Raw genomic sequence first — 12,581 nt, 5'->3', positions numbered from 1 at the left:
AGTGAGTGATTGGACTAGCCAAGTAAATTGCGGGTTGAGTGACAGAAACAAATTTTAAACAAGTAGATAGATCAATGATCTTAATAGGCCAGACAGATCAATGACCGAAACAAGTGATTTTTGGTCATTCAAAAGGAGAAGAAAAAAAAAGACATTGGTGTGCAACAACGAAATCTAGTGCTTAGCAATGATATTTTAAATTGGAGACGAAAAGATCTTCAAATCTTGTGCTTTTAGAAATTTTAAGATCCAAAAGTATAGAAGCATGCTAACCAGTACCTAGTTGTAGATTTCTTCGTAAATAAACGCCATCTTGTTACTTTGGCAATGAGACAAGTCCCTCCTCGAGGGTATGTGATTCGATGACCTTCAATCGGCCGCTGCCGATGGAGTGATCGTCGGGTGTAATGAAGAATAATGACTTGTTAGGCCAGATGAAAAATGAAGAATAATGAATTGGGACTAATTGATGTTGAGGGAACAATAATTTATTGACAAGTATTGTTTCTTGAATGAAACGAGAATCTCCAAAATGATATTTCAGTTGTCCAAGAAAATTAGAAACAGCATCTCAATTAATAACTTAACACTAGTCTGTTTACAGTATCAAACTTCATTAATTCAGTGTAACAGTTAGCTTACCCGATGAAATCCATGTACAATCGCTTATGAGCATTGAACTAAGAATTTGTTGCAAACAAAACTAATCTTCTTCCAGGGGTTTCTCAGTGGGCATCTCTTCCTGACCTTGCATCTCATCTTCAGGTCTTGGCGGAGGCGGTGGTAAAACCTCGAGCACTAGACCCACAAGTTCCTGAACTTCGTCTATCCCTTTAGCCTCGTCTTTTGCTAGACGTTTCTCACCGTATTCTATAATCTGCAAAGGTAAAAGAGCAACAGATAAATTTATACGAGGAGCAAAAGGAGGATATTTAGAGATGAACCAAAATATTTTGAGGTTAATCACTTATATATAATGGTAAAGATCTAGGTTAAGTGGCCCAGTTGAAAATTTAATTGTGGTACAAGTTGTTCCACATTGACAAATTGAGGATCAAACTGAGTAGATCATTCACGGTATTGAATTAAATACAAAAGTGAATAGCAGATGCATTTGGATAAGAGCTCCTAAAAAGGCATATTGCATTAGGAAAAAGTTTTTGGAATTTGAATAATCCAACATATGCTCCAACTTCCAGGCAAGGTCTTGATTCTTATACAGGATGCCTGAAATATACATAACTTTCTCCTAGCAATGAACAAATGCATCTTCATTCTTCAGTGTTCAATTCAATAGGCACGAACCTATTTAAATCTGTCCTACTCTTTATTTCAGTGCATTGTTTTTTCAATGTAAACTCCAAATAGGAAATGTTTGAACATCAATATGTTGAGCATGGAAAAAGATACATGAAATTTTAGGATTCTTTAAGGTGTACAACAAAAGGAATTATTGTTATAAAAAAATCAGTTCATGATTTCGCTAAGGTGTAGAACAACAATATGACAGTGTCACCCTTCCAAATCTAGTTAAGTGCGCTCAAGTGCTTTTAAAACCTTGCCTCTTCAAGAACATATCATCAGATCAACTCGAGTAGTTGACTTAGGCTTTTCTACTTTGCTTAATGATTGGTTACTCTAAAGTAAATCCTTTAAGCTCAATGAGCACTAGAGAGCCTGAACTAAATATTAAATAGACTGAAAAGTATATTCTATTAGAAACCTGAAAAGACAACTTAGTCAAGTGTATATCTAATCTATTGCAACATAAAGTATCGACAAAGTAAAAAGGAAAAGAGAAACATTGATTGTAAAAGATTCAACAAGTAAAATGAGCTGTTTATTTCATTAAATAAAAAGAGTGAAGACTTGTATCATGCTTGGTGCAACATTAAGTTGCAAAATGTTATCAGTTAATGAGTCATCTCGACAAAAAAGTATCTCAAGATCGCTTATATCATACAATAGAAATTAATTAGAACATCGTACTATAAAGAGAGAAAAGAGTGTGATGGTTATAAGGAACTTAATCATTATGCTTCTTTGGAAATTTTTAGTTTCACACTTTTTTCTGCCTATTGGTAAGAGTTAATAATGAATATCTCATTAGGTTTTCATTGTGTTATTCATGGTAGATGCCAATTATATTATTCTTATTAAATTCTTTAAAAAAATTTAAACTTTTTGACTAATTTCTTTAAAATAACCACTTATGCAACCCACATGTTTGTCCACATACTACATATGGAATAAAAGATAGCCCTACCACAAGTCGCCTACATATATCATTTAAACCTTGTCCTTGCTTAGGTCTTATAGAAGACAAATAACAAGTATTAAGTAACAATCACATGAAACAACTATAAAATCCTCCTTGTACTATAATCATCTTTGTCAATGCTTTTTGGCATTCTTCAAATTCTACACACAGAAATTGGCATCTTAAATTGAACATGCCTATATCTTACTATTAAGTGTGTATGATATACCGACATCTAAATAGACATTTAATGCAAGTTCTCAGTAACTCGTAAACAGGAAGCTTTGTCATAGACAGTGTACAAAAAGTATGAAAGAGAAGCTCCCTACCACACTAGTAAGCCTCATCTATCATGAGTTAGAGTCAATAAAATCAAGCATATGATTTCTTAAGTTGGCTGCCTAATCAATGTGAAAGTCTCAACTTCTTTAACTAACTTCTAATGCTGAATTTTTGTCCCAGTTAAGCTAAGAACAAAAGAAGGTGGAAGTGGAGATTATAATAGCCCTTAATAATACTTGTTAGGTCATACTCTTCAAGTGAGGTAATCAGTGAATATACTATGATGCTATGCTCTTCGATGAGGTATAGCATGAAAATTATTTGCACAGATCAAAACATGAACGTAAATAATTAATCCACGTGATCAATGATTTGATGATCTGAAGGATAAATGTGCATCAGAAATATAAAAAGTAAAACAAAAAAGACACACCGGATCAATAATAGCTAGGTTGGATGGCCGCAGGTTTATGATATTGAGCTTCTCAGCTTTTGCAAGTTTGAACTTTTCGGCTTTATTCAAAAACTCATCGATCGATTCCTTCGTCTGATTGCAAGCAGCGGTTTGTACCAGCCAATCATAGACCTGCTCACTCAACAACCGAAGCAATGTTAACAGGGTTGGAGAATTCACATCAAAGAACGTCCGATCTCACCTTGCACTCGGAAGGCGTAACGGCACCAAGGCACCCCATAGGGTCGCTCGTCGCGCCTCTCCCGCGTAAAAACTCGAGAACCTCATAGTTGGTAAGCGCCCCGGCATTTGCCTGTAACCTGCGGCGCATCAATTACGACCATGCGCGACCGTGAATCAACAAAAAGATAACGAAAGGATTCCTCGGGGAAGGGAGAATTTACACTTTCATAATGTAGCGCGTCCGAAGGGGAAGAAATCAGGCTAGGGTTTGGTTGGTCTAACAGGAGCAGGATGGGAAGCGGCGGCGTAGTTCGATGCGTCTGCGAGAGAAGGGAGGGAAGAAGGGGCGAAAACTTTCGCGATGCAGACGGAAAAACCCTCGTCCTCTGATCCATAATGCGCGTCGAAAGCCATTATTACCAAAATGCCCTCGTTATCTTTGAGAATTACAGGGTGAGGGTACCGAAAATAATATTTTGATTTACTGATGAGAGGAAATTTAAAATCAAATCAAATATTATTTTTTTATTTATTTTGATATAAATGTTCTTTTTATTACTTATTCAAAGATAAAAATTTAAAAAAAGATTTCAGAGAGGATTAAGATTCAATTTCTAATAATATCTTAATGATGAACTATAAAATCATGACAAACTAGTACTTAAGAATTAATTATTGCAGTTTTACCATATCCAGCAAGAATAGCAACAAAACGGCATTCTTCAGTTAAAAAAACTTACTTCACTCTACAATTAAAATATTTCCATATAAATCTTAAATCTCATTATTAATTAGTTACTAGCTCATCCACGTATTAATTTCGAAAGAAAAAAAATAATTTTAAAATTTCACTATTTTTTTAATTAAAAATCTCCAATTTCACGTCCCGTTCGGGTTTTTTACGAGGATTCACTCACGACACCTTCGATTCCACTTCTCCTCTCCTTCGATTCCGCTTCTCCTCTTTGCGCCTCCGATCCCAGAAAAGGAGATCATCGAGGGCTTGATGGAGGTGCTGATCTTCATTAGCAATCTCGATCAGTTCCGATGAGCTGGGCAACGAAACAAAAAGAGGGAAAGGTAAAGTAGACTATCGTATCATATAAAATAATATATTGTTTATCAATTTTTTTAAAAAAAAGCATAATGTAAAATTATGAAAATATCCTAGGAAAGAGTAAATTTTTATAACATAAAAAGATGATTAAAGTTTCTTAAATAAATAATTTACTCGTTCATAATCGTAGGTGATTCATATTTTCTCTTTATTATTCATGTTATGCTCGAGTCAGAAATCAGAATTATTGATCGCATACCAAAAGCTTTTTCATCTGGCCTCTGAATGCATATTTAATCTCCATAAGAAACAAAAATAGTTGAAATTCACTGGAAGAACATTTGATTTATTAAAACAAACTGTTACTGCATTTATTCTTGGGAATGTAGTATTTTAAAATTTTCAAATTCTGAATTGTTCATTCGACGTGGTTACCAAAGTTATGGATTCAAAGAACAGGAAGCTAGAAAAATCAACACACGTCAGCTTTTAAGTCGCCTCACTGTTTTGATTACTACATGTCCAAGATGTGAAGGTCTCGAACCAGGTAAACAGATAATACTAAGCTGTACAACATTTGCAAAACTTCATTATACTCTTTGAAATTTCAAGAGGAAAACTCCAAGACATAGGGCTCCAGAAAATGCAAGGTCTGAGGGATGAGCCCGAGAATCGTTTTGAATAAGACCGATAAGGATCCTGAGTAAAAGTCAGAACTGCTTGATTAAATGTCGGGTGCCCCCCGCAAATCAGATGAGCGGTGTCTTTTGCTAATGTAAGGCTGCACCTTAGGTGAAATCTCGGATGGGCTCTCATTACCGGAATGTATCCTATTTCTCATTTCAAATTCTTTTCGAGATTTCTTTCGGGTACCTTCTTGCCACACACTACCAAAATTCGGAAGCCAACTCTTTGAGACAATTTCTCTCTTCTCCATCTTTAGTTCAGCTCTTCTTCTTTCAGCCCATGCAGCTCCCACGCGTTTTGGATTTAGCTCTTTTGACTTCATGGAGTGAAATGATTGAGAGGCTAGTGTGTTAGTATTTGTATCTTCTTTCGTTACATTGCTTCCCTGGCCTTCGCTTATCTCAAACCAAGGCGGTGGACCGCCGGCATGCACATTCAGTTGGCTGACTTCTGAAGACAAGGATCTTAGAGTGGGCTCTGGCAACGCTGCATAAAGAGAAGAAAGTGAATTTGGTCGAGTATAATAGGTCTGTTGACACTGACCGAGACAAGAATAAAGGAAAATGACAATTATGGGACAAGGAGTACCCTGGTTGGGATCTCCAGCAGAGCCAATTCGCTTATCCTATGCAAAATAAAATTAACATGAGTATTTTGCTACATAAAAATACATTTGAGTTAGAGAAGTTGCCGCCTAACTTAAATCAAAAGGTGCACCAACCCCAGCAAGGTACACTCATATCAAAAGGCTCTTAACCATCCACCATCAAACAAGGAGATGATAAAGTGTCAAGCAAAGGGTTTGTGCTTCTGAAACAGCAGTGTAATATACAGGATAGTTAATTATGTGAAGAAGTGGAATTCATGGCGATACTAGTGTCCAGTTAGTGAGAGTAGTGGATGAAGTATTTACATAAAAAGTACAGGGATACCCACTGGTAGAGCCAAGCATACAGGATATGTTATAATAATAGTCTTTGATCCACTATAGTCAAAATATCAATTTAGTATATTAGCTTCTTTTTGTTCCAGCCAAGATTCATGACTTTCTAGTACAACAACAACAACAACCAAGCCTTTTCCCACTAAGTGGGGTCGGATTCATGACTTTCTAGTATAATACATTATTTCCCATGCAATTTTATGCATGCATACCAATCATCTTCATATTTCTCAATTTCTAAACAAAGAGATAGGTGTGAATCATGTGATAATCCCAGATCAAGTTCTAATTAAGAACTAGTCCTGCTTGCAATCGGAAATAAAACACACTGTGCATTGAAATGTTAGAAAGAAAGAATATGGCATCCATCATAAAACTATTTAAAGACATTCTAAAAGATACAACTTACAATTGAATTGTTTGGAGGCAGTCTAATCACGTTCTTCACATAGCAAGTGGATGTGCTAACTGAAATAAACATAACATCATTCAGGATGACATAAGTTAAGAAATGAAGAGACAGAACAAAAATATCAAATTTAAGAATCCTGACCTGATAATTGCCTTGAAGGGCTTCCAAAGATACAGGCATTATTAAGGTCATCATTTCCCTCCATGCTTATTGAACAGGAAGTAGCAGCATTTGAAACGGAGCCACTGATGGGGAATCCATTAACTTTTGGATGGTATTCCACATAATTCTCATTGGTAAGATTTTGTAAAGGTATAACAGAATCAGAAATATATGAGAAAGTAGAATGGACAGAATTTTCTTCAATGTTAGAGGTAACTGCATGTTGGATATCTTTTGATGAGCCAAGCGATGGTTCAATAGTCCTATTGCAAGAAAATGGCACTGCACCTTTTAAAGCCTCACAGCCCTTCTCCCACTGCAATTGCAGAAACTACAAAGTATCATTTTCCATTGTAGAAAGCAAACTACACCAAGTTGCTATAACGCTAAGAAATCATTAGTTTTGCAACATTAAGGCATACATACCAGGAAGCAGTAAAAATTTAACAATTTATCATAAATTTGATCAATTTGACTATACTTAAAATTCAGGAACATGTTCCAAGCATAAGTGATGATGTGCAAACCAACATTTTGGATATAATGAACTAAGAAATTGTAAATGAAGAATGTAATATATAATATTTTTGCTATATAGATAAATAATAGCAATAATATAATTACTAAACCCCACTTTCAGCATTGATTGATGAAATATAATAAAATAACAATTAAAAAGCATCAATAAACTAGATGCATTGAACAATAAAAGCATTGTAAACATTTGAATTTAACACTGGCTAAAATACTGTAACCTACAGTCCATGAAGTTCAAGCGCTCCACCTACACCTACAATGAAAGACAATAACAGAAAAACAGAAAATCACAATAACGAGAGTATGCTGCATGAAGTTAAAAACAACAATGAATAAGTGTATGTACCAATAACAGAGAGCCAAAGGTACCATATTTTGTGTAGGAATGCCACCTAATAACATAAGCATTTATGATTATGGATTTAAATCTAGTGTTGTATAAGACAGTACAGACAATGGTTAACATTTCACATTATGTTGAGACTAAAGCAACTGTGATGCAAGTGATGCATGATACTTTTGCGCATGCTACCGGTACAAGGCAATACAAGCAATGCAAAGCTCAATAAGGGGTGGTATGGAGCTTGAAACAGACAATATAAAGCTATACAGACAATAGAAAGCTATACTGGTGGAGCCCCTAATGTGGGAAATAAAGGTATGATACATAATTCAGAGAATCGGTAATATAATCATAATATCATCATAACATACATGCATTAGAAAAGCTGGACAAAACGGTCAGAAAAATCAGTATGATAAGAGAATCTTTTAATTATAGCAAAATGGTTAAACATATATCTAGCTTGTTATTAAGCTAGAAAATTCAGTTTCAACTTCATACTCCTTTGAAGTTGTAATTTCATAATGAAAAAGTTACCAAGTAAAATAAAAAAAATGAAGAGAGCACATTTTTAATCTTAAAATATATATATATATATAAATTTATTGTCAACGATTATAAACTAAATTAAATGAAACATCCTTTCATTTATAATCTAATCTGTATGCAGCTTTAGAAAATTAATTTTGAATTCTTCAAGATATAGAACTTCATATGAGCTGATCAAGGTTGGAAAACATCACAAGTTGCCAAAAAGAAAAAAATAGAGAAATTTGGTAGGGTAAACAAGACTTTGAAATATGAAAGTTTGAAACCATGGAATCTTAGAACCATATTGAAGCAAAACATCGAGTGATCAAATTGACAAATTACCATCAAACCTAGGAAAGAGTCAGTGAGAAGATAACAGAACATGAGACAAACATTTACAAAGATCAATTTGATTCCAAATATGGAAAATCAACAATCAGTCTTAAGGACTTGCATATTTTTTCTATTGACTTACAAAATACTAGTAATAGAATCCAATAGAATATCATTACGGTGTAACTTAGAAAAGAAGAGAATATGTAGTGCAAAAGCCAGGTTCCAACTAGTATAGACTGTATTATAGCGTAGAAAAGTGTCAAAGCTAATATGTTACTCTAACAGGATATGACCAAAGCCAAAATTTAAAATCATGCTTCGGTCTTTTTTCCTTCTAAACTAATGTGTCTTGATATATGAATGGCCATGTTCTGTTGTAACTTCCTTCAGTTTCACACACAATCTCATTTTGCAAGTGCTTAAGATTTTTCTGCTTTCCTGGAGTCCATAAGAGAAACTATGTGTAAGGTCCACAAACACTGTAAAAAGGACGGAATTAATTTTCCATCCGATATGAATGTAAATTATAAAATTTACCAAAAGGTATTGTTCTATATCACAATGTTTCTACTTATTTCTAAGGTTATTTGCGAATTGTGCTCCGCACATTTAAAAAAATATCAGAGCTTAATTCACCTTCAATCAATTTAATACATTCTAGACCAAAGAGAAAAGTTAGTTACCTTCACTAGATCTGCTTCAGAGACCCTAAAAGAATCGACCCGATCCATCCCTCCTCCGTGTTTCTCTAGGAAATTCTTCAGGTTCAACAGATGCATTGAGCTCGCCAGATGCTTGATCGCATTACTACTGCAAAACAGCCCAGCTATCAGACATGCGTACTCGAAGCCATCCATCTTCATAAGGACATGCCCCAATTTAACCTTGAAAACCCTAAGCAACACTGTATGAGGGGAAAGTAAGGTTAAGAGAAGGGGTTTACCGTGCGAAGAGGCTGTCTGTCTCGTGCAGATCACAACTGCAGAAGATGCACCAGAGGCGATTGAGAGCAGCGTCGTGCTCGGGGAGAAGAAGGGAAGGATTTCGTACAAAGGAGCGGAGATCGGAGATCTTGCGGTGGAAACGAGAAAGGAGGGTGGTGAGCGAGCGGACGTGGCCGGGGAAGTACCTGTGGCGATTCCCTTGGTCGTGGTTGCACCTGCACACCGAGCAGAATTGAAACTCCCTCCGGCCTCCTCCAGTTCGCTTGGCCTTCGCATTCGACGCCATCTTCGACGGACCTGGCGCGTCCTCCGTTTCCATGCCCTTGCCGAGGAACCTACCTCGACTCCTAGTCATGAAATACTATCATCAGGCCGGGCCGAGACGGGCTCACGGAGCGGGTCTCATCGGCCCTTTTAAGCTGCCGGCCGCACGGTCACTCGCAGATAATAGTCCGATATAAATATTGTGCGATTTTTTTTAATAAAAAAACTATTATTTTTATTATCATAAGAACGGCGCTTAAATAATTATCTACAACTCACAGAAATGAAATCGGTAAGCTATAAATACTTATAATGGATTGATGACGATAGATCTTGAATTCTTCGTATTTATTGTCAGAAGAGCACTCATAAAAAATTAAACTACCTTTCGATCTCCATAAATCAAATCCCTCTTCGTTCCTAGGTCAACAACCAACTCCTTTAGCTTGGACGAACTTCCTTTTTATATAAAAAGAAAAATAGTGGGTAAGTTTTGTGGGCATGCCCATAAAGCCCACGTACCCACTACTAACATTTTTCCCTCGTCCAAGTTAAGTCACAAACATCATATAAGAATTAAGTCACAAATATCATATCAAAACATTCAATCTAGCTTAAGGAAAAATGGTTCGTGCGATAAAAAACATATTGAGCGATTGATGTTAAGAAAGTTGTTACACTTTGCATAGTCGCTCATCAAAATAAATTGAATACATCAATATCTTACATTACTCCAGAATAAATCATTTACATCAATATGAACATCTCTAATCTCTCATAATAATTATTATGTCAAAAGCATATTTAATATCTCCAATTAATACAATTATTCATAATTACATTTTATCTACTCAACAAAAAATATAACTGGTTGACTAGTGAATAAATATCAAGGATGTAAATCTATTTTAATTTTCCTTTTAGCTACAATATATTCATTCTAATTAGTCATTTTCCTAGTATGCTCCATCGACTGAATCTTTTATAGTCAATAGGTTACATGCTAAAGTAACTATTCAAACTTTAAGTAGACAGCTAAATAGTCACTCAGCTCAAATTGAGATTAACTTATAATTTCAAGGGTCTCACATAGTAAAGAAGTAAAGATCTAGTCTCCTGCTACTCTTTTTGTCGATATAACACATGTCACATGTGATATGAATCACATGATACGATCTCTTTCTTTTTACCAATAAAGAGTACATTTTTTCTCAAAGTTAACATACAAATATTTATCTAGACATTTGCAATGTCTATTCCTGAATTCAACCCATGAATTCTAATATGGCCTTTTACAGGTTCAGTAAATAATGAGTGCATTTACTTCAATCATTATCAATTCATAAATGATCTCATCTTGATACAACTATCAAGGCGATCCTAACATATAGGTACATCTTCATTCACAACTTTATTAGTTGTCCTATAAGTAATAGTCTTACTTCTATTAATACTAGACAAATAGAGATGATTGTCCACATGAGTAGACTAATATTAACCTACCAACATGCTTGCCGAGACTTTATCCAAATATGTAACAACATATACACTGAATATATTATGACATTTTTATATATCTAATTGTCTTTATAATTTGTTACATTTTAAGACATCCTAAAAACTTTACATATCTACGAAATGACTCTTTAGTCAATGACTTAGTAAAATAATTTACAAGTATAATATATGTAAGGATATACTCAATAATTATCTTTTTCTTATCAATAATATACCTTACAAAATATATTTAATCTCTATATGCTTGTCTTTACTGTGATATTTGGAATCTTTGAAAAAAGTTATAACAGGTTGATTGTAATAGTACACTGAAACAGGACTTCCATTGCCCCTAGTAATTTTCAAGTACTTCCTGAACCTTCTCAACAAAACAACTTCTTGCATCATCGCTGCATAAGCCACATACTCAACTTTCATTGCTGACAATACTATACAAGTCTACTTCTTGTTATTCCATGAAATTGTGCTATAATTCAGCAAGAAGGTATAGTCAGATATAGATTTTCTATCATCAAGGTCTCATACCCAATCTGCATCTATGTAGCCCTTTAGACTTATCTTAGATCCTTGGAAATAGAAACAATAATCTATTATCCCTGTCAGATATCTAAATATCCTCTTCACCGCTTTCTAGTGTCTCGATCTTGGGCTTGACTAGAAACAACTGACTAAGCCAACAACATAGCTAATATCAGGACGTGTATACAATATAGTGTACATTAAACTACTAATGACACTAACATATGATTTTTTTTCTTTATTTCGGCTATTTTTCAAGAGTCTTGGGATACTTACTTTTACTCAAAACAGTGTATCTCACTACAGGTGTTTGTTCAATGTTACAATCTGACATATTAAAGTGTTGTAGCATCTTAGTCATATGCGTCTCTTGAGATAAACCCAAAAGTTTTTTTAATCGATCTCTAATGATCTTTACTTCTAAGATGTACTCAGCTTCTCCTATATCTATTATACCAAATTATGATGAAAGTCATGATTTGACTTATATCACAAATTTTATGTCATTTCCAATTATTAATATATTATCAACATATAATAATATATTATCAACTTTTCTTTCTCCTTTCTTCGGTAAACACAATGATCTTCATTGATCATCTAAAAAATATAAGATAAAATAACTTTATTAAATCTTATGTTTCATTGTCTTGACGCTTCCTTAACACATATATAGATTTTTTAAGTTTACATATTTTATTCTCTTGACATTTAGCAATGTAACCTTCTTGTTATACCATATAGATTTCTTTATCAAGATTGTCATTAAGGAAAGCTATTTTTATATCTATCTAGTGTAATTCCTAGTCAAAATGTACTAATATAGTTAGGATGACACGTATTGATACAAACTTCACAACAGAAAAAAAATGTCTCTCCAAAATCAATATCTTTCATTTGGATATATCCTTTTGCAACTACACGAGTTTTGTATTGATTAATCGACCCATGTGCTTTTCTCTTAATTTTAAGAATCTATTTATTCCCAATAGCCCTTTGGCACGGAGGAAGATCGACTAAATTTCAAATTTGATTCTTTCTCATAAACTTTATTTCTTTATCCATTGCAACTTTCTATTTTCTCTAACTGAGCATTTCAATGTTTCCTTAACTGTTCGAGGTTCCTCATCGTTAACTGGGAGAATCATT

General features: G+C 34.4%; 2 protein-coding genes across 2 annotated transcripts; both read right to left on the bottom strand.

Moving 5' to 3' along the window:
- Positions 1-544: 544 nt before the first annotated feature.
- Positions 545-3,562, bottom strand: LOC121974435. The gene is made up of 4 exons (XM_042525496.1): positions 3,401-3,562; positions 3,199-3,316; positions 2,976-3,128; positions 545-877 (listed from the first exon to the last, which is right to left on the bottom strand). The coding sequence occupies exons 1-4, from the start codon at positions 3,406-3,408 to the stop codon at positions 704-706; spliced, it is 453 nt and encodes a 150-aa protein (XP_042381430.1). The 5' UTR covers positions 3,409-3,562; the 3' UTR covers positions 545-703.
- A 1,138-nt stretch (positions 3,563-4,700) lies between these two features.
- On the bottom strand, positions 4,701-9,481 carry LOC121974434 (TITAN-like protein). Its single transcript, XM_042525495.1, has 6 exons — positions 9,131-9,481; positions 8,871-8,997; positions 6,420-6,756; positions 6,276-6,334; positions 5,512-5,548; positions 4,701-5,409 (listed from the first exon to the last, which is right to left on the bottom strand). Exons 1-6 carry the CDS (start codon positions 9,448-9,450, stop codon positions 4,961-4,963), a joined length of 1,329 nt encoding a protein of 442 aa, XP_042381429.1. The 5' UTR covers positions 9,451-9,481; the 3' UTR covers positions 4,701-4,960.
- Positions 9,482-12,581: the final 3,100 nt, after the last annotated feature.

Source organism: Zingiber officinale, chromosome 4B (genome assembly GCF_018446385.1).
Source record: "Zingiber officinale cultivar Zhangliang chromosome 4B, Zo_v1.1, whole genome shotgun sequence".
NCBI lineage: Eukaryota > Viridiplantae > Streptophyta > Magnoliopsida > Zingiberales > Zingiberaceae > Zingiber > Zingiber officinale.
This window is presented reverse-complemented; position numbering and strand designations above follow the sequence as displayed.

What these genes read in the sequence shown, in the direction of transcription:
- LOC121974435 (XM_042525496.1), bottom strand. An exon ending in TTACGCCTTCCGAGTGCAAG is followed by an intron (nt 3,129 to 3,198) that starts GTGAGATCGGAC and finishes TTGAGTGAGCAG; the next exon opens with GTCTATGATTGGCTGGTACA. An exon ending in ACCTAGCTATTATTGATCCG is followed by an intron (nt 878 to 2,975) that starts GTGTGTCTTTTT and finishes TTACCTTTGCAG; the next exon opens with ATTATAGAATACGGTGAGAA.
- LOC121974434 (XM_042525495.1), bottom strand. Translation starts at nt 9,450, where the DNA reads ATGGAAACGGAGGACGCGCCAGGTCCGTCGAAGATGGCGTCGAATGCG. An exon ending in CCCTTCAAGGCAATTATCAG is followed by an intron (nt 6,335 to 6,419) that starts GTCAGGATTCTT and finishes TGTTTATTTCAG; the next exon opens with TTAGCACATCCACTTGCTAT. An exon ending in TGCTGGAGATCCCAACCAGG is followed by an intron (nt 5,410 to 5,511) that starts GTACTCCTTGTC and finishes CTCTTTATGCAG; the next exon opens with CGTTGCCAGAGCCCACTCTA.